Source organism: Bos indicus x Bos taurus, chromosome 9, assembly GCF_003369695.1.
Source record: "Bos indicus x Bos taurus breed Angus x Brahman F1 hybrid chromosome 9, Bos_hybrid_MaternalHap_v2.0, whole genome shotgun sequence".
NCBI lineage: Eukaryota > Metazoa > Chordata > Mammalia > Artiodactyla > Bovidae > Bos > Bos indicus x Bos taurus.
In genome coordinates, this window is record NC_040084.1 from 11,775,546 (window position 1) to 11,797,986 (window position 22,441).

At 42.3% G+C, this 22,441-nt stretch overlaps 1 protein-coding gene across 50 annotated transcripts in view; it reads left to right on the top strand.

The window, feature by feature from the left end:
- Positions 1–22,441, top strand: part of RIMS1 (regulating synaptic membrane exocytosis 1) — a 606,124-nt gene that overhangs the window by 571,125 nt on the left and 12,558 nt on the right. For all 50 annotated transcript variants that reach the window (XM_027550929.1, XM_027550882.1, XM_027550886.1 and 47 more), the window contains one exon: positions 21,956–22,094. In XM_027550929.1, coding sequence (XP_027406730.1) covers positions 21,956–22,094 — 139 coding nt within the window. The remainder of the gene's footprint in view (positions 1–21,955; positions 22,095–22,441) is intronic.

The window sequence follows — 22,441 nt, forward strand, 5'->3', positions numbered from 1 at the left end:
TAGCAGGGATGCTCGAATCCCTGGAGGTTGGACTTGGTCTGTTCAAGTGTGAATAAATGGAGTGTGACAGTGTCTGTTCTTCCTGAAACAAACAATCCACTCAGGGCCTCACCGCTTGCATGATCAGATTCTTCGTCTTCTTTTTCTTTTATTTACAAAATGGGAATCGAAATTTCATCTACAGTAGAACCAGACAGAAAGAGTTTGGAGCAGAAAGTTTGAGGCTCTGATCTTCACTGTGGCTTTAGAAGCCATGTGGCCACTAGCTAAGGATTTACATCCTGACCCTTTAAATAAAGAATTTGGATGAGATCACTCATTTTTAAAGTTCCGGTGCTAAATTTCAGATCTATTCTGTTCTAAAATGCACCAGTTGAATCCACCTAATTGTATTCATTTTGGGATGTCAGCTCCGTGTTTAATTTTTGTATTCTTTTAATCCTCGTTTGAATGGAAAATAATTATTGCCAGTATGAAATTATCTTACTGCTTTCATATCACAGAAGCCTCAAGGTATATTAGGAAAAGTATTTAATATTCTGAATTCACTTCTGGTCTAGTGAGGAAAATGTCAGGTTTGTTTTCAACTGTATCCAGTTGTTTTCCCTCCAGGAAAAGAGTTACTAGCTCTGCAATCTTGGTCGTGTTTATCTGTCTCCACCTGACAGGGTGTAATGTCTCAGTCAATCTGGGCTGCTGTGACAAAAATGCCATAAACTGGGTGGATTGTAAATGACAGAAACTTGCTTCTGGAGGCTGGAAGCCAGGGTCAGGGCACCAGCATTGTCTGCTTCCTGGTTCATAGATGGCCATCTTTTTCTGTAACCCCACATGGTAGAAGGAGCAGGCATACATTTTGGGGTCTCTGTTATAAGGGCCGGAGAAGGCAATGGCACCCCACTCCAGTACTCTTGCCTGGAAAATCCCATGGACGGAGGGGTCGCTAAGGGTCAGACACGACTAAGCGACTTCACTTTCACTTTTCACTTTCATGCATTGGAGAAGGAAATGGCAACCCACTCCAGTGTTCTTGCCTGGAGAATCCCAGGGACGAGGGAGCCTGGTGGGCTGCCGTTTATGGGGTTGCACAGAGTCGGACACGACTGAAGTGACTTAGCAGTAGCAGTAGCAGTTATAAGGGCACTAACCTCATTCATGAGGGCTTCACCCTCATGACCTAATCACCTGCCCAAAGCCCTGGCTCCAAGTCCCACACAATGCAGGTTTCAATATATTAACTGGGGGGATGGGAGACACAGACATTCAATCTGTAGCCTGCAGCTGAACCAAAATCAAAACATTTTTGTGTCATTAACACCTAATGCTTCTCTAACTCAAACTCTCAGGACTGTCGTTCTTTTATTGTGCAGTCAAGTTAGGACAATGCCTTGAGAATAATAAACAAAAACGGGAAAAATGAGAGGCAGAGTGACTGACTTTGCTAAGAATGTCAAGTTAGTATCAATAACATGTGCATAACTCCTATCCCTCATTTGGTTCACATTTTCATTCTGTTAATGCTTGGGTACCTGCTCATTAACATTTATTTTTTGGCAACAGAATCTTTAAATACTGTGCTTGACCCAGCTCAGTTAACTCCTTAGATGCCCTAAGATACAGGTAATGCTGTGCTGTGGTTGGTGAATCTTGGTCATCAATTTCCCTTCACCAGTACACATTTTAGGCTTTTCTTATATATTTCAAATTCTGTTCATCTGATTTTCTAAAGATGGAAAGTAGAAGGGTGAAAATGAAAGACCTCAAATTTTTAATATTCTTATTTACCATTTTTTTAAAAATTTCCCAAGGATTTCTTTTGCTCTTTGGACGTGCAACTTTATGTTTTATTTAACACTTATGTTTTGTATTGAAGTATAGTAGATTTACAGTGTTGTGTTAATTTCTACTGTATAGCCAAGTGACTCAGTTGTGTGTATATATGCTGCTGCAGCTAAGTCACTTCAGTCGTGTCTGACTCTGTGCGACCCCATAGACGGCAGCCCACCAGGCTCCCCCATCCCTGGGATTCTCCAGGCAAGAACACTGGAGTGGGTTGTCATTTCCTTCTCCAATGCATGAAAGTGAAAAATGAAAATGAAGTTGCTCAGTCGTGTCCGACTCTTAGCAACCCCATGGACTGCAGCCTACCAGGCTCCTCCATCCATGGGATTTTCAAGGCACAAGTACTGGAGTTGGGTGCCATTGCCTTCTCCGTGTGTGTGTGTGTGTGTATGTGTATATATATATATATGTGTGTGTGTGTGTGTGTGTATATATACGTATTATTTTTCATATTCTTTTCAGCTATGGTTTATCCCAGGATATTGAATATAGTTCCCTGTGCTGTATAGTAAGACTTTGCTGTTTATCCATCCTATGTGTAATAGTTTGTATCTGCTAATCCCAAACTACCAATCCACCCCTCCTCTACCCAATCCCCCTGTAGCAACCACACATCTGTTCACCATGTCTCTGAGTCTGTTTCTGTTTTGTAGAGAAGTTCACTTGTGTTGTATTTCAGAGTCCACGTATAAGTGATGTCCTATGGTATTTAATACATTCTAACCACAGTCAGTGGAGAGCAGCCAGCAGGTTCCCAGTGACCCGAGTGGACCTATTTGTGTGCACGCAGCATTCCTGTCACTCATGGACTCTCATCACTGGGCACAGCCAGACCCCAAATTACTCCCAAGACCTGTGTGGCCAGTCCTCCAATTACCACTGTTTACTTAACTTGCCCATTTGCTGCCTGTTTGGCTCATTCTCCAAGGCTCAGTTTGATCTCCCTGCCAGCCGGAGTGGTTTGCTTTACAAGGACCAGCTGCTCAGAATCCGCTGTGCAGACAGCCACCCTCACTCTTGTGGTCTTTTTTTTTTTTGGCCCAGGACAGTTGCTTTCTCTTCCTCGGCCTCCCTCTGCCTATTCCTGGTGAATAATTCACTCTTCTCTTTCCACTTGGAATCTGAAGATTTTTCTCTTGAATCAACTAACTTAACTCCTTCCATGCCTATTTGTAATATTGGTATATTTTACCTCTTAAAACATAAATTACCTTTATGATCATTCAGTAAATAGATATAACTACTTTTTAAAAAATTTTTATTCCCATCCTCTAAAATAGGTGTTAGAATTTAAGCTAACGATACGGTAAGTAAACAGAAATCTAAATAAACCTCCAGTTATTACAGAACAGGGTCCTACCCTGGTAGCTCTGATGGTAAAGAATCTGCCTGTAATGAGGAAGACCTGGGTTCGATCCCTGGGTTGGAAAGATCTTGCTTCCCTGGTGGCTTAGATGGTAAAGAAACTGCCTGCAATGCAGACGACCCAGGTTCTATCCCTGGGTCAGAAAGATCCTCTGGAGAAGGGAATGACAACCCACTCCAGTATTCTTGCCTGGAGAATCCCTTGGACAGAGGAGCCTGGCGGGCTACTGTCCATGAGATCACAAAGAATGTGACACAACTGAGCAGCTAACACTTTGTTCACTTTATGATATAACAGACTGAAACATTTCCAGATAATAGTATTGCAGAAGATTAGAGCCACCTCAAGCTGCTCATACTCTCTCATGGTGGATTTTGCTTCCTGTGTAGTGACACATAAAATTTCTGATGTTTGGGTGCAGGTCTATGGGTCAGGTAAGGCTTGGGTAGGATAGGGTAATGAGGATGGATAGTTTTGTAATTAACTTGCCACCTGTATGAGATTCCTACAGTATTTCCTGGCTACTGATCCCCTGGAAGTTTGCCAGTTGATTTGTCTTCTTTGCCACTGCACTGAAAATATCCCATGGACTAATGAAGTTCTCAATGTCCTTATTAATAAAATGGAAACTGGATTATTTTTAAAAGCTACCAGTAGTAAAGATGTCTCTTTGACCACCTGTATTTCTTACCTTGTAGTTTTATAAATGCAAAAGCAAAGAGATGGCTGCTGCCACCTCTGAGTTAACTTTCTCTTAAAAAGTTTGGACTTAAAGATGACAATTTTCCAATTTTATGGCTTCAAAAATATTGATCCCAGTACCCCAGTTTTCTTTGAATTCTTTGCTTAATCAGATCTTAGCAAATAATGCTTTGGCATACTATTAAAAATCTGTAGAGTAACATCCAATTACTTGAGGATTATAAATCAGACATTACGGTAGGTGCTGGCACGTCCTGTTTTACTCTGCAAAGTGTAAGTGCTGCTGCCCTGCTCTCGTGCCATGGGTTTCCATGTGGAGTGTTCTCTCTGGATCTGTAGGTTTTGTGGCCCCAGGATCTCAACATTATGGAGACCACCAACCAGAGGGACAGAGCAGTGAGCCTTCAGAGAGACACACACCCATGATCACTGACTGTAGTGATTGCCTGTCACCTTCTTTCTTGATCTCCAAGTTTCCTGAATTGATGGAAAGTTTAGTAAAACCTTGAAAGAGAGCAGGATGCTGTGGCCACACTGTCCTTCCCTGGGTGTTTATCATCAGAATTGATCATAAGTTTTCCAAAGTCTGATCAAAGCTCAAAAAAAAAAAAAAAAAAAACCCAGTAGATATTTTTCTAATGATAATCCTTCAAGTGAATCAAAATAGGATTTTCCTTATATTATGAAGCATGAGATAGTTTCATCCATGAGAAACGCTAGACTTGGGCCTGTTCAAAAAAACAGAACCCCACATACCTGATGTCACTTAACGGTTACAAACCAAGCTAAGAAAATGCTAAATTTTATTTTAGTTTCCTACCTTGACAAAAAACGTTTGCCAACACCAAAGAGGTCAAGTTTCAACTTAGAATTCTGACTGCTGGGAGCTCCGTGCTTGACTGTGACACACCCCCACCGTCTTCTGGGACCCACCACCTGCCCCCTTCTGTTCCCAGCTGCTGGCTCTGCAAAGCACCTCAAGGGGCCCTGCCTGCTCCCACTTGGACTTTGGGGTGTGTACATCGGTGGTGCTGTTCATCGTTAGGAGAGAGACATACAGGCTGGCCCTGGATGTGGGATTGGGACCTCTGGGTGGGAAATTATAGGCTCCAAAGATCTCGGAGGCTTCGTGTAGAAGCCAGCCCACAGGCTCTAGGTGGGCAAACCCTCTGGACACCCTCCTGGTCCCTGGGGAGGGAGAGTCTCCATTCTCTCTGCAAGAATACAGCCACAGGAGGGACTGAGCCAGGCCCCAGAACGCAGGAGAGGAGGATTTAATGGTCCTCCAGAGATGATCTTCCATCCAGAGATGATCTAGAGATTCCTAGAGTATCATACATTCTTTTAAACTGTATGGATTAACTCATTTTGTAGTGTGATCTTTGTCAAATTTTGTTTTACATACAGATTCTTTATATCCATCCCATCTGTTCGGGAATGATGGGTAACGCCAGCGTGATTAATGTGCCTAACCAAAGAGGTAGGAGGGAATCTCAGAGTCCTCTTCACATGAACTTGGCCTTTAAAAGTTGGCCAGGCCCGTTTCGTTTCGTCCTGTTTCTCTGGACAGTGTGTATCCCGTCCTTTGAGTAATTACCTTGTGGGTCATTCTGTGATGACTGCTCTCCCTCAGTACAGAGATGCACAGTCACACACGCCGCTTGACTCTGCAGTGTGGATTGGGAAGAGCATAAGCCTGAATACAGTTAATTCCTGCTCAGGGGCCGGTTCAAGCTAGACTGGCTCCCCAAAGAGGAGACTGTGTGATTGTCCCCATCACTCACTATTTTGGGTGCCTGATGCTGTGACCTTGCATTTCAACGTGGGTCCCTCTTGGTCATGGGTGACTCTCCCAGATCAGTGTACCCCTGACTCAGACTCTGTCAAGAACTCCTGCCCATCTCTTTAAAGTCACCCTGCTGGTCTCTGAAATCCCTAAAAAGAACTCCACTTGTGCTACATAGCTCATATTTCAAATCAGACTATCCTGATTTTGATGAAAATCCATCCAGTTGGTTTGAAGGGATGTAGTAAGAAGCAGAGAACCTACTTTGTTTTATAGAATCTGGAAAGAAATTTACTCATGTAATTTGTGACCCCATACTGTTTTCTTCCCATAATGACCAGTGCAGCAGGTCATTGCTACACAATAATGAGGAACTTCATATGTGCAGATTATAGAACATTAAACAGGAAAAGAGCCACATACCTAATGTCACTTAACAGTTACAAACCGAGGACTTATAACTTAGAAAGGACCCCTTTATGTATTGAATCAGTTATTGCTAGAGTCTCCCCTTCTAATCCCATTTTCTTGAGACAACACAGAGAAGAAAAGTTTCTAACTCTGCTGAAAATAGAAGAGGAGCCTTCTATTTTCTAAATAGGAAAGTGTTGCCAATCAATTCAGTAACTCAATTCTCAGATCTAAAGTCAGAGAATTGAGTGCACTCTTCACAAAAATAGTATTATATTTTTAAAATCCACTCTACATTTTATTTATAATCCTATGTACCATGGTACAGATTAGGCTACTGTAACAAGACACTCAAAAATAGAGTGGCTTAATCAAGACCCTCACAGAGTAGTGCAGGTAGACCATCTCTTCTGGGGCTGGCATAACAACTGCAACACATCAGGGACCCGGGCTCTGCCAGCTTCAACATATGCTTGCATCCTGAGGCACAAAGTGGCTGCTGCAGCACCTGCTATCACATCCCTATGCCATTCACAGTGGAGATGGGATGGGCAATGTGGTCAGCCCTTAGCTGGGAGGATGAGGGAAGTTCTATCACTAGAGAAAAGGGTAAGTATGGATACCCAGGACATGAAAAGTCTCTGTGCTCCATTTTATTGGCATATAATTGTTGATAGTAGTCTCTTATGATCCTTTGTATGTCTGTGTTGTCTGTTGTGATCTCTCCATTTTCATTTCTAATTTTATTGATTTGATTTTTCTCCCTTTGTTTCTTGATGAGTCTGGCTAATGGTTTGTCAATTTTATTTATCCTTTCAAAGAACCAGCTTTTGGCTTTGTTGATTTTTGCTATGGTCTCTTTTATTTCTTTTGCATTTATTTCTGCCCTAATTTTTAAGATTTCTTTCCTTCTGCTAACCCTGGGGTTCTTCATTTCTTCCTTTTCTAGTTGCTTTAGGTGTAGAGTTAGGTCATTTATTTGACTTTTTTCTTGTTTCTTGAGGTGTGCCTGTATTGCTATGAACCTTCCCCTTAGCACTGCTTTTACAGTGTCCCACAGGTTTTGGGTTGTTGTGTTTTCATTTTCATTCGTTTTTATGCAAATTTTGATTTCTTTTTTGATTTCTTCTGTAATTTGTGGGTTATTCAGCAGCGTGTTGTTCAGCCTCCATATGTTGGAATTTTTAATAGTTCAGGAGATAGTGGAGGACAGAGAAGTCAGGCATGCTGAACTCCACGGGGTCACAAAGAGCCAGATGTGACTTAGTGACTGAAAAGCAACAGCAGCACAGGTCCTTTGAGAAGTCTTAAAAGGAACATGGCTGTTGAAATGGGAGAAAGGATGAATAAAATATCAGATAAATTGGGAAAAAAAAAAAAGAAAAGTCTCTGTGCTCTGTTGCCACTTAAACTTGATTCCGAAGAGCATTTTGAGATAAATATGTGAAAGATACAGAAAGATGTGCTTTGAGTTGAGCATGGGAAATTAGTGTTATTCTACTTGGAGACCCAATCTATGCAAAACACTTTGAGATCTCACATTGTAGCGGGAGGTAAGTTCAGAAGCACGATCTTTTCATTCCTGCTCAAGGCAAGCTCCCATTTCATAGACAAGGAAAGTGAGGCACAGAGAGACAAAGTGAGCCACCTGCAGACTCAGAACTAACACAGATGGGGCTGGGATGAATCACAGGCTCTGATCCCACGGAAGGCCCTCAAACCACTTCCTATCCAGCCAACACTGAGTGTATTAGGCTGCCTTTTCAAATTGGAAAAAAAAAAAAGATTCCCTAAATAGTAATTATTGTTGTTCAGTTGCCCGGTTATGTCCCGACTCTGTGACCCCATGGACTGCAGCACACCAGGTCTCTCTGTCCCTCACCATCTCCCAAAGTTTGCCCAAGTTCATGTACATTACATCAGTGATGCCATCCAGCCATCTCATCCTTTGACACCCACTTCTTCTGCCCCTCAATCTTTCCCAGTATAAGGGACCTTTCTAATAAGTCAGCTTTTTGCATCAGATGACCAAAATACTGGAGTTTCAGCTTCAGCATCAGTCCTTCCAATGAGTATTCAGGGTTGATCTCCCTCAAGATTGGCTGGCTTGATCTCCTTTCAGTCCAAGGGACTCTCAGGAGTCTTCCCCAGCACCACAATTTGAAGGATTCAATTCTTTGGTGCTTTGCCTTCTTTACAGTATAGCCCTTACAACCTTACATGACCACTGGGAGGACCATAGCCTTGGCTATATGGACCTTTTTTGGCAGAGTATTGTCTCTGCTTTTCAACACACGGTATAGGTTTGTCATTGCTTTCCTGCCAAGAAGCAAACGTCTTATGATTCGATGGCTGCAGTCATCTGCAGTGATTTTAGATCCCCAAAAGAGGAAATTTGTCACTACTTCCATTTTTTTCCCTTCTATTTGCCATGAAGTAATGGGGCCAGACTTGGCTTCAATCCCTGAGTTGGGAAGATCCCCTGGAGAAGGAAATGGCACCCCACTCCAGTACTCCTGCCTGGAAAATCCCATGGGCAGAGGATCCTGGTAGGCTGCAGTCGATGGGGTCGCAAAGAGTCGGACACAACGGAGTGACATGAATTTCACTTTCTTTTTCACTTTCAGTTTAATGGGGCCAGATGCCATGATCTTTTCTAATATTGAGTTTTAAGCCAGCTCTTTCACTCTCCTCCTTCACCCTTATCAAAAGGCTCTTTAGTTCATCTTCAGTTTCTGCCATTAGAGTGGTACCATCTGCATACCTGAGGTTGATGTTTCTCCCACCTATCTTGTTTCCAGCTTGTAACTCATCCAGCCCTGAATTTCTCATTATGTGCTCAGTGTATACATTAAACAAACAGGGTGCAGCAGACAGCCCTGTCGTACTCCTTTCTCGATCCTGAACCAATCAGTTATTCCACAGAGGGTTCCAACTGTTGCTTCCTGACCCACATACAGGTTTCTCAGGAGACAGGTAAGATGGTCTGGTATTCCCATCTAAATAGTAATAACTTGGTTTAAACATTTTTTTAAAAAGAAAACCTAAAACATGCAATAAAACATTTGTTTTTTGTAGCTTTCAGCCTGAAGTATTGTTTTACTTTTACAGTCAGAAGGTCATATAATTAAGGAGCTATTCTAAGTTTACACTCAGTGAGTGAAATACAGTTTCAATTAAGGTGTTAATTTAGAACAAAGAAGAGTTAAAAAAAATATATGTGACATAAATGTGGTATGTTTTACTCCTGGGAAAACAAATCTGAGGCCTTATTTTCTTTTTTTGTTGTTGTTCTTTTTTTTTTAATTTTATTTTATTTTAAAACTTTACATAATTGTATTAGTTTTGCCAAATATCAAAATGAATCCACCACAGGTATACATGTGTTCCCCATCCTGAACCCTCCTCCCTCCTCCCTCCCCATACCATCCCTCTGGGTCGTCCCAGTGCACTAGCCCCAAGCATCCAGTATCGTGCATCGAACCTGGTCTGGCATCTCGTTTCATACATGATATTTTACATGTTTCAATGCCATTCTCCCAAATCTTCCCACCCTCTCCCTCTCCCACAGAGTCCATAAGACTGATCTATACATCAGTGTCTCTTTTGCTGTCTCGTACACAGGGTTATTGTTACCATCTTTCTAAATTCCGTATATATGCGTTAGTATACTGTATTGGTGTTTTTCTTTCTGGCTTACTTCACTCTGTATAATAGGCTCCAGTTTCATCCACTTCATTAGGACTAATTCAAATGTATTCTTTTTAATGGCTGAGTAATACTCCATTGTGTATATGTACCATAGCTTTCTTATCCATTCATCTGCTGATGGACATCTAGGTTGCTTCCATGTCCTGGCTATTATAAACAGTGCTTTTCTGAATCCACTTGATTTATAATATTGTGTTAGTTTCAGGTGTACTGCAAACTGATTCGGTTATACATATACATATATCTATTCTTTTTCACATTCTTTTCTAATTTATATTATTACAGAATATTGGAATAGAATTCCCTGTTCTGTGCAATAGGTCCTTATTGTTTATCTATTTTATATATGCTATTTTTTGCTACTGTTTAGTTGCTAAATCATGTCTGACTGTTTGCATCCTGATAGACTGTACCCACCAGGCTTCTCTGTCCATGGGATTTTCCAGGCAAGAATACTGCAGTGGGTTGCCATTTCCTTTCTCCAGGGGATCTTCCCAACCGAAGGATATAGTAGTGTTTATATGTTAATCTCATCCTCCCAATTTATCCCTCCCCACCTTTCCCCCTGATAACCGTAAGTTTGTTGTCTGTGTCTGTGAGTCTGTTGCTGTTTTGTATATAACTTCACTCGTATCATTTTTTTAGACTCCATACGTAAGTGATATCATAAAATACTTGTCTCTGTCTGACATACTTCACTTAGTATGATAATCCCTAGGTTCGTCCATGTTGCTGCAAAAATTGGCATTATTTCATTCTTTTTTTATGGCTGAGTATATATATCCCTTGTACATATATCTTTGGCTGCTCAGTGGGTAAGGAATTGGCTGGTAGCACAGGAAACTCAGGTTCGATCTCTGGGTGGGGAAGATCTCCTGGAGGAGGTAATGGCAACCCACTTCCATATTCTTGCCTGGAGAATCCCATGGACACAGGAGGCCTGCAGGCTAGACCATAGGGTCACAAAGAGTCAGACACAACTGAAGCAACTTAGAACGCATTCAAGCTCGTATATATATCACAGCTTCTTTATCCATTCATCTGTTGAGGGACATCTACTTTGTTTCCATGTCTTGGCTATTGTACATAGTGCTGCAATGAACTTAGGATGCATATATCTTTTCAAAGTATGGTCTTCTCTGGAGGTATGCCCAAGAGTGGAATTGCTGGATCACATGGTGGCTCTGTTTTTAGTTTTTTAAAGCACCTTCATTCTGTTTTCCACAGTGGCTGCACCCCCTTGCATTCCCATCAGCAGTGTAGAAAGGTTCCCTTCTCTGCACAGCCTCTCTAGCATTTATTGTTTGTGGACTTTTAAATGATGGCCATCCTGACTGATGTGAGGTGGCACCTCACTGCAGTTTTCATTTGCATTTCGCTAATAATTAGTGATGTTGAGCATATTTACATGTGCTTTTTGTCCAACTGTATGTCTTCTTTGGAGAAGTTTCTAGTTAGATCTTCTGTTTTGTTTTGTTTTGTTTTTGAGCTATTTGAGCTGTTTGTATGCTTCGGAGGTTAATCCCTTGTCAGGTTGCAAATATATCTGAGGCCTTATTTTCTGAACATTGAGTTGTTAATAAACACTTTAGATATCTCCATGTCATGCTTTAGAGCACTTTTTAATCAAGTCAAGCTGAAATAAGTCCATCCCAGGATTGGGGGCTTAATCTCATCCTCAGAACATGTCGGTTGTCATTGATCCCCAGGTGCTTTAACTTGTATGCATCACATTTATTAAACAAGAAGACGACCGTATATAATATCCACTCCCTAGATATATTGGTTTGCTCAGGCTGCATGACAAAATATCACTGACTGGGTGGTTGGAATAGCAGTAGTTTATCCTCTCACAGTTCTAGGGGCTAGGTGTCCACGATCGTGATGTGGGCATGGGTGGTTCCTCTGAAGCGTCTGCCCTTGGCTTGGAGGTGGGATTTCTCAGGCAAGAATAATGGAGTGGGTGCACAGCCATTTCCTCCTCCAGGGGATCTTCCTGACCCAGGGACTGAACCCACGTCTCCTTCATTGGCAGGCAGATTCTTTTAACACTGCACTACTTGGGAAGCTCTGAGGTCACAGTAACAAACATTTTCCTGGAAAACTCAGTGTGTGTGAGGGAGCCGACATGGTCTGACTGCAGGCATTCCAGGCACTCGGCAGGATGCCAGCTTCTCACCAGGGAGCCATTTATAGTCATGGTTAGGCTGAAAAGCAGAGGTCAGGGGTCAGCATTGACCTTCTAAAGCCATGTTTGCAGAGCACACAGCAGCAAAGGAAGCACCATAACAACCTTCAGGTTACTGTAGTGAAATAAGAAAGCATGCTGCTGCTGCTGCTAAGTTGTTTCAGTCGTGTCCGACTCTGTGCGACCCCATAGACGGCAGCCCACCAGGCTCCCCCGTCCTTGGGATTCTCCAAGCAAGAACACTGGAGTGGGTTGCCATTTCCTTCTCCAAAGAAAGCATAGCCAGGGTCTTTCCCTGGTTGTTCAGTGGTTAGGACTCTGAGCTCCCAGTGGAGGCTACATGAGTTCAGTCCCTGCTCAGGGAACTACGATCCTGCATGTTTAAAGCAAACAAACAAACAAGCATCACTACATCACCGGGAAAGACTGAAAGAATTCTGAAAATATTATTAAGGGCACTTATTCCATCCATCTCACAAAAAGTATTCCTAACTATTCTATTTTTAGCTTCTTGACCATTGTGTATCTTTCATTATAAACCTCTTTGGAAAATGGGAAAACTGTAAACTTTATGGCTTGTAGGATTAAACCAGAGAATGAATGAGGGAAACCATAAAAGTGCAAGAACTCTCATGCGGTGTTCTAAAAATATTCTTCAGACTTATGAAACTTTTACAAGTTGTACTTATCTGGAGTGGGGTGAGGTATATTCAAGAACCTTGGCCCAGCACAAAAGGAACATTTTTGTTTGTTTAAAAATACCCAGAAACTCCACTGTGGCACCGTTGGAACAGACTGCCTAATAAATGTTTTCCGACTGTGTGGTTGCCACAACATTGGAAGCGTCTGACAGCAACAGGAGAACTGCTGGGTCTTTTCTTGTAAAAAATGATCACTAGAGATCTGTGTTGTATTGTGCACAGTACAGAGTACACACAGCTCTGTGTGGCCCTGGGGGGCCAAGAGTTTGATGCCAGTAAGAACAGCATCAGTAGTCATACAGCAGCCACAGCCACCCAGGTGGTACATAACCATGCATCTGGAGAGCATCAGGTCAGAGGTCATGTAGAGAACTCCCTCTCTGCACTCACCACTCACAGTGTCAACTTGAGGTTAACGAGTCAACTTGGAAATGTGCCCACTTTAAGAGACCATGCTGCCCCTCACTTGAGATCTTTATATATGATGTTCTCCTGGCATGAAATACAAATGCCTCTTCACCATCTGCACAGAGTTAAAATTGCCTTTGAAAATCCCTTGGGTATCAACCTGTAGTGTCTCAGGGAGTCCAGTCCCATCAGTTAGACTGTTTTGCTGCTGCTCTGTTTACACACTAGATAAAGTGATTGGTTTGCGTTTAGGCAATATATTTTATTAGAGGTCATCATAAACTCTGGAGGGCCTCCTAGTGGCTCTGACAGTAAAAAAAAAAAAAAAAATCCTCCTGCAATGCAGAAGATCCGGGTTTGATCCCTGAGTCAGAGTCAGGAAGATCCCCTGGGGAAGGGAATGGCAACCCACTCCAGTATTCTTGCCTAGAGAATCCCATGAACAGAAAGGCCTGGTGGGCTACAGTCCATGCAGTCACACAGAGTTGGACATGACTGAGTGCCTAGCACACACAGACACACATAGACTCAGAATTCTCTTGAGGAACTGACAAAAGTGAACGAAGAGAAGTTTTGCATTTCTCACTTCCTGATTCTGCCAGGTTACTGCTCATTTAGTGGCGGGGCAAGCAGCAGACCCCTCACTGTCTAAACCGTTCTCTCTCTCTTGCTCTGTCTTCTCTCTGTGTTAGTAGCATTACATTAGATAAAAACCTGAAGCTCAATACATATAAATCCTCCGTGTTGCACTGACTCTTCAGGATCAGTACATGCCCGTCCCTCCTCCAAGGCCGTGAGCTGCCTGGAATCAGGGACTCTTTCCTTTCCAAGTGTACATACACAGCACTAGCCCGAAACATTCAGGGACAATTTCCTTGAATAAGTTAATAAAGGAATGAATAAACAAAATGGGCCACATTAACCACAACAACATTTCTGTTTAAAAACAACTGAATTTTGCCACTGTACATATAAACAAAATGAATCTTATCACTGAGCTCAGTTGTTACTTTCAAGACAACCAAACTGAAGCACTTCCTCTGTTCTTTCTATGAGTTGATAAGAAGGACATTATTGTACTTATCTTTTGAATTCAAATTTTTAATCCATTAGTTTATATTCTCTTACTGATATTTCCAGTTGCTGGATGGGATTGACTTTTCATTTGATGGTTAGATACTGCATTGATTGGACGGTGATTTTTTGGACATTATTTATCTTTATCCACCTCTCCAACCCATGATATTACACCTGACACTGTTGTGCTTCACTCTATGCATTTATGGATTCCCATCTGCATAGATCTCTAACATCTTAAAAAATAGACAACCTGCCCTCATCATGTGTGACTCTCCAAATACTCTCTCAGTCACTGCAAACCTTTTGGAAATGGTCCTGGAGCCTCTCTGCCTCCTCATCTCTGGTTCTCTCTTCTGACTGGTCCCCAGCTCCCCTCGAAATCAGTGCTGCCATGGAGGCAGCCCTGTCATCCACTCTACAGGTCTGCTTCTTACTAAAATTCTAAGTAGTAATCAACAGTTAATTATCTTACTTCCTGAAATACCATATTCTTCTGATTTCTGCAGCATGACGCTTACCTCTTTTTCTCCTGAAAAGGTCTTCCCATGGAGACCCCTTAGCTGCCTCGATTTTCTTCTAGACCTTCAAATGTGAAAACATCCTGGGCTCCACTCCAACTCCCCTGTGTATCTCTCTGTGTTCCCTGGAGGTCAAACTGGTACCCTACATCTCCATCCCGTCTGCCTGCCAATGTGTCCTGTCTGCCCATCTCCCACCTCTCTGGCCGCAACCTGACCCTCTGGTCCTGATCCTACATCTTCTTCCTACTTTACTCTCCACACAGCTATTGCACAAGCTCCTCTTCCATCCACTGGAGAACCCAGAATTTCTACCACCCACGAGTTCCCCTCCCAGTAAGTGACACTGTCATCCAACTAGTTGTTGGTGTTTAGTCACTCAGACCACCCATGGACTGTGGTCCAACAGGCTCCTCCAACCATGGGATTTCCCAGGTAAGAAGACTGGAGTACGTTGTCATTTCCTTCTCCAGGGGATCTTCCCGACCCAGGCATCGAACCCGCATCTACTATACTGGCAGGCAGATTCGTCACTACTGAGCTACCAGGGAAGCCCCTCCAACTGGTTATCCTAACTGAAAACCTGAAAGTTCCTGATTTCTCCTGTTTTTCTGAGCCACTTGCACATGAATGAACAGGACACGTGTCAGCTACACTGCAAGAGAAGCTCAAAGCCTCTCCCCACTGATCTGCCCTGCTGCTCTCCGAACGTAGTCTCGATTTCCCTCCTCAGGGAGGAGAGCTTCCCCACCTCCTCCACTTCTACTCCAGGAGCTCAGCCCCACACAGTGGCTCGGTGACCCTGTGAGAGGGGAGATCAGAATGGGACCCTTCCCTGGGTTCCCCAACACTCAAGCACAGAGTCCAGGTAGGCACCCAGCAGAGCCTGAGCCTCTCCATCTCCTCCTCTCCTTGTGCATAGTCTCAGACCCGCCAGGGCAGGCCTGGCCCTCCTCGGGGTCTGCCTCTTGCTCCTCTGCCTGGACTGGCCTTCCCCCAGACCCTTGCTTGGCAGCCTTCTTGTCTACAAGTCACCTGCCCTGCCCAACTGATCAAAAGGAACTCTCTCAACGCAGGCAGGCTCTTCTTCATTTTTCTGTGATGCTATCCAGTATCTAGATGATATTCAGATGGAATTCCAGTTGAGCTGTTTCAAATCCTGAAAGATGATGCTGTGAAAGTGCTGCACTCAATATGTCAGCAAAGTTGCAAAAGTCAGCAGTGGACATGGGACTGGAAAATGTCAGTTTTCATTCTAATTCCAAAGAAAGGCAATGCCAGAGAATGCTCAAACTACCGCACAATTGCACTCATCTCACATGCCAGCAAAGTAATGCTCAAAATTCTCCAAGCCAGGCTTCAAAATGTCCATGAACCTTGAACCGTGAACTTCCAGAGGTCCAGGCTGGATTTAGAAAATACAGAGGAACCAGAGATCAAATTGGCAACATCTGTTGGATCATAGAAAAAGCAGGGGAGTTCAAGAAAAACATATCCTTGTGCTTTATTGACTATGCCAAAGCCTTTGATTGTGTGGATCACGACAAACTGTGGAAATTTCTTAAAGAGTTGGGAATACCAGAGTTGAGAATACCAGACCACTTTAACTGCCTCCTGAGAAATCTGTATGCTGGTCAAGAAGCATCAGTTAGAACCAGACATGGAACAACAGACTGGTTCCAAATCGGGAAAGGAGTACGTCAAGGCTGTATATTGTCACCCTGCTTATTTAACTATATGCCATATACATCATGCGAAATACCGGGCTGGATGAAGCACAAGCTGGAATTAAGATTGCTAGGAGTAATACGATAACCTCATATATGCAGATGACACAACTCTTATGGCAGAAAGCAAAGAGGAACTAAAGAGTCTCTTGATGAAAGTGAAAGAGGAGAGTGAAAAATCTGGCTTAAAACTCAACATTCAAAAAACTAAGATCATCGCATCCGGTCCCATCACTTCATGGCAAATAGATGGGGAAACAATGGAAACAGTGACAGACTTTATTTTCTTGGGCTCCAAAATCACTGCAGATGGTGACTGTAGCCATGAAGTTAAAAGATGCTTGTTCCTTGGAAGAAAAGCTGTGATAAAACTAGACAGTATATTAAAAAGAACTGACATTACCTTGCTGACAGAGGTCCATCTAGTCAAAGCTATGGTTTTGCCAGAGCATGGCAAGCTTCAGTTCACAGGGATCACAAAGAATTGGGACACAATGACCAAATAACAATACAATAACATAACTTTCTCTATTCTTTATTTAACTATGAACTGCTCACATCTGCCAAAGTGAAAAATATGAGTAGAGTTGATGCTAAATTCTGTCCATGAAATTCATGCACTGATACGTCTTAACGAAGCAATTTAGTACAAACACTTTTGTGTCTATTGATATATTGCATGCAATTGTAATTGTAATGGTGATTGAAACAAGAAGAAATGTGTTTAAAACTTAGATTCTTTTGAGACAAGAAGATTAAAATAAATTTAAAGTTTTGTTATAGAAAAACTGTCAAGGCTATTAATAAATATGTTGAATATAAAACATAAAAAAAAAGAAAAAAGAAAATTGAGCACCAAAGAACTGATGCTTTTGAACTGTAGTGTTGGAGATGACTCTTGAGAGTCCCTTGGACTGCAAGGAGATCCATCCAGTCCATCCTAAAGGAAATCAGTCCTGAATATTCTTTGGAAGAACTGATGCTGAAGCTGAAACTCCAAGACTTTGGCCACCTGATGCGAAGAACTGACTCATTGGAAAAGCCCCTGATGCTGGGAAAGATTGAAGACAGGAGGAGAAGGGGACGACAGAAGATGAGATGGTTGGATGGCATCACATAAGTTTGAGCAAGCTCCAGGAAGTGGTGAGGGACAAGGAAGCCTGGCATGGTGCAGTCAGTGGGGTTGTTAAGAGTAAGACATGACTGAGCAACTGAACTGATCCAGAATCTAAAGTCATTATTTTTCCGTTTATATTATCTTTGTTTATTTTTAAGCTGAAATACAGATGATTTACAATGTCATATTAATCTCAGGTGTACAGCAAAATGATTGAGTTATCTATCTATCTATCTATTCTTCAGATTCTTTTCCCTTTGGTAAAGAGTAGGTTCTTACAAGATATTGAATACAATATACAAGATATATGATACAGTATACAATATATTGAACACAATATGCAAGATATTGAATCCAGTTCCAAATACTATACAGCAGGTAATTTTTTTAGCTTTTTATTTTGTGTTGGTATATAGCTGATTGACAGTGTTGTGATATTTCAGGTGAACAGCCAAGAGACTCGGTGATAGATATACATGTATCCATTCTCCCCCAAACTCCCCTCCTCTCCATGCTGCTTAACATTGAGGAGCGTTCCACAGATCCTCATTAATTATCAGTTTTATTAGTATATAGTACTGTATGTATTAATCTCAAACTCCTGATTTCTTTCTCCCCCTGCCCTTTCCCCTTTGGCAACCATAAATTTGTCTTCTATGTCTGTGAGTCTGTTTGTAAGTAAGTTTATTTATATCGTTTTTCCCATTCCACATATAAGCCATATATGATATTTGTCCAGAATCATCATGTTCCCTGACTTGCTCTAGCTGTTACTGGATGTGCTTTCCTATTACTTATGTGGCTTTGACACCTAGAATGCTATCAGACTATCAAATTATAGGCCTTTGATGCTTAAGAAGCATTTGCAGAATGAACTAATACATCCATAGGTTGTTTCTAAATGCAGCATTTCTAAATATGAAAAGTGAAAGTTCATATATAAGTAGGACACATTTTGGAATATTCTATGTAAGTATGTCTATTTTTCCAAAGCATGAGTATAGTATTGCCCCCCCCCCAATATTATGGATTTTACTAACTTTTACATGTCTGTGAATGTAGAATATTAAAATATACTAGTTCTCTAATCCTTTTGTTCTTTGTATAGTACTTGGGACAGGGTTTCAGGTCAAAGGTCTCATGACATCATCTGCCAGTAGACTTCACGTCTTTTTCGGGTTAATGATTCTTCAGTGGATACAAGTAATTATTAAATACTGAGGGTATCTTTAATAGGCATAATAGTATTTTGTAATATTTAGTGATTTAATACATTATATTGGTATTAAAAATGTCATATATGTAACATATTTATTCTGTAATTATAGCATGTATGCTCAGTAGCTCAGTCATGTCTGATTTTGTGACCCCATGGACTGCAGCCCATTGGGGTCCTCTGTCCATTGGATTTTCCAGGCAAGAATACTGGAATGGGTTACCATTTCTGACTCCAATTATGGCACAGAGGGATGAATACAGATAATTATATACACTTGTATAGAATATGTGTGATTTTTTCAATGTTTTCAAATGAATTTGTAAGCCCATATGAAAATGCATACATGAAAATATCTATAGCTAAACTTTTGTTTTGTTTGTAAAGTCAATCAGATCAGACTCTGTGTTTTCCTACACTGTGGTATAATGGAATGATCACAAGACTGAGGTTCAGAAAATCAGGTTTCTCATCTAGCTTCCAGGCTAATGAGGGGGGGATACTGAAGAAGCCATCGTTCCCACTAAAATGTAAGCTCCAGCGGGCAGAGGTCATGTTGGTTGCATTCACTGCTCTATCACCAGCATGCAGAAAAGGTGAAGACCAGTTCAAATGCTGGACAGTTACTTGTTGCATGAATTATACTTCTCTTGTGTACAGTTTCCACGTCTGTAAAACTCTGATCCTTCGAACCTTTACATTCCAGATAATATGAGAGCCCTTTGAATATAAATCAGAAAGATTCAGAGCTAGAATTGCTTATCCAGCTGTTACCTGGGCCTTTATACAGTTGTGAGTGCATCAAAACTCTGTGTTGAATATTTCTTAACATGAGTGAGACATCGGTCCATGATCGCCCTCTTTAGAAGGCTTGAAACAAAACCTCTAAAATGAAAAATATATTACCCAAACTCACAAAGTTAAGTAAGTATAAAAGAAAGTTCAATAACCGACCTCTTACATGATGTTTTTGCGAAGTGTGTAGCACTTAGATTTATTTTGGAAGCTTTGGAGGTTTAATACTGCTGTAAGTATTTGGGGACACCCTGTAGACATACCCCTCTTTGAGAAAAACTTGAAAAATACAAATTGATAAAGAACTCTTAACTTTTAAATGTTTTCTTTTCATTCATCAAACACATATGTCACTACAAGCACCTGTAGCAGGCGTTAGGAGAAGCGGGAGAAGCCAGGCTCTGGTAGTACCTCCGTCATCCGGACAGCCAGGCACACAGAGCCTCCTGGCTGGAGTCAGCATCAGCACTGGAAACGTCACAGAGGAAACCTGTGGACTGGGGGCTGATGACCAGACCGACATCACTCACAGCCTCCCCAGCACAGCCACCTGGACCAACCCAGCTTTGGGGGCCACCGCCCGGTCCCCTCATATCCTCCAGATCGATGTTTGATGAGACCCTGACCCCTTTTTTATAAAGCCGCTGCTCAGCTCCATCAATCTCCATCCCCTTCTCTTGCCTGTTTTTATCCATAGCAGTTGTTACCGGACCTGTTACGTATTTGTTGACTTGTTAATTGCCTTTCTTGTGTAATACATGCATGTAAGCTCCATGACAGGAAATTTGTCATTTGGCAGTGTTTACCCAGAACCTAGAACAGTGTGGGACACCTGGCTGGTATTTAGTAAATATTTCTTGGATGGAGGGATGGATGGAGGAAGGGATGGAAAGAGGGAGGGAAGGAAGAATGGATGGAGGGAACGATAGATGGAAGGATGGAGGAAAGATGGTTGGAAGGAGGGAAGGATGGATGGATAGAATAAAGGAGGGAAGCATAGATGCATGGATGGGGCTAGGGATGGATAGATGCATGCATGGAGGGAAGGAAGGATGGATGGATGGATGGATGGAAGAAGGATGGACAGATGGAGGAATGAATGGATGAAAGTGTGGATGGATGAATAAAAGGAAGGTTGAATGGATGGAAGGAATGCTGACTGGGTGGATAAATTAACACCTTAATGAAAAGATCCTTGTGGCTGATCCTCTTAACTATTTCTCTCTAGTTCCCAGCATCCTCCCTTCCATTTACATATAAAGTTTGCTTTCATTATTCTAGCTATGAATCTCATTATTTTCAGTAGAATTTGGTGTTCTACCTTTGTTCATTGCCTCGGGATGCCTGGGGTAAATGTTTGTCAGGATTCTGGCTGGCTCACTTGAGTAACATGCCATGGGGGCTGCCTCTTGCTCTCAGGCGGTGTGGTGCTGATAGGCATGCAGGGATGAAATGTTGCTTTACGTGGTGACTTAATACAAGAGTGACGTCTAAGAGGGAGCCACAGGACACACATAAACACCCAAACTAAGCTAATGGCAGCCATCACTGCCATAGGGGATGTCCCTGCCTTGAGTCCAGTGGGTGGGACAGAAACCAGGAGCAGCACAGGTGGAGAATCTAGAGCCATAGGTGGGAAAAGAGACGCATCCATGTGACGGTTGGTAGGAGCACACATTGCTCTTGTAGAGGGCAAGTTAGAAACAATAAGATCAAACAGATTCCTACCCTTTCATTAGCATTTCAACCTCTAAAATGTATTCTGTGAAAGCACCTCTAACAACTGGAAACATAACCGGTAATGAGCCCTATGTGGGTAACCTCTGTGCTATCTCAGATGAGATCCTGTATGTTAAAGTGTTACAGAAAACATTGAATAAAATGCTGCTTTTTTTTTTTTTTTTTTTCCTTTTATGAGGATTGTGGATAGCTGGCTGTACCAAAACAGTGGTATTTTCCATGCTGGGTTCCAAGTGCCTCTTCTGTAGACATTCCCAGTCATTCAGATCTGTCTCCATGCAGTTGGAACCTTCCAGATTAGAAGAAACCTGTTAGCTTCCACAGAACAGTTCAGTGCAAAATCCAGTTTTTCACTGAAGCTGACGACTTGAGCAGCCACAATACAGGGATGCATTTTGGCTCACTGGGAGTCAGGTGGTCTCTGAAACTGGGCAGTGGTCTGCCTTCTACTGCTGCCTCCTTAGCCAGAGCATCCTGTAGCAAAGAGATCAATTTATCAGAGTATTCTCTTAGACATTATTTTTGTGAGTAAAACTTGAATTATTGCATAATTAACGATTGTACTTGCAGAGTCCATATCCAGGGAAACTGTCTGAAAAAAAAAAAAAAGAAAGAAACTTAGAGTTGCTTTTACTCTCTCCTGCCAGAGTCAGGCCACAAGAAGTTGAAAAGCACCATCCAGAGAAGCACTGAGACAGGAATGGCAGCTGAGATGAGGAAGATGGTGAGGCAGCCAAGCCGGGAGTCCACGGACGGCAGCATCAACAGCTACAGCTCCGAGGGAAAGTAAGTGGATCAGCACATGCACGAGGCCTGGAGCCGAGAGTCCCGAGTCACAGGGCGGGTAACAAGGCCCCCGTTACCCTGCAGTTGCTTTGTACAACTGGGAGTTCAACCACCCACTTTAAACAGCCTGACCTTTTAGGATACAGACACAGACACATCTCCGCCCCTGGTCACTCAGACCTCTCAAAGGGATGAGGAAATGGCGGGTTAACATGGATAACTGGTTTTTTGTTATCCAGAAAGGCTCAGAAAAGTCTATGACCAGAGGCTTATGGTAGAAATGCCACATTTACTGGCTTCTTTCACATGGGAAATTCGTCATCTGGCCCAGTTGCAAAAATCTGAAT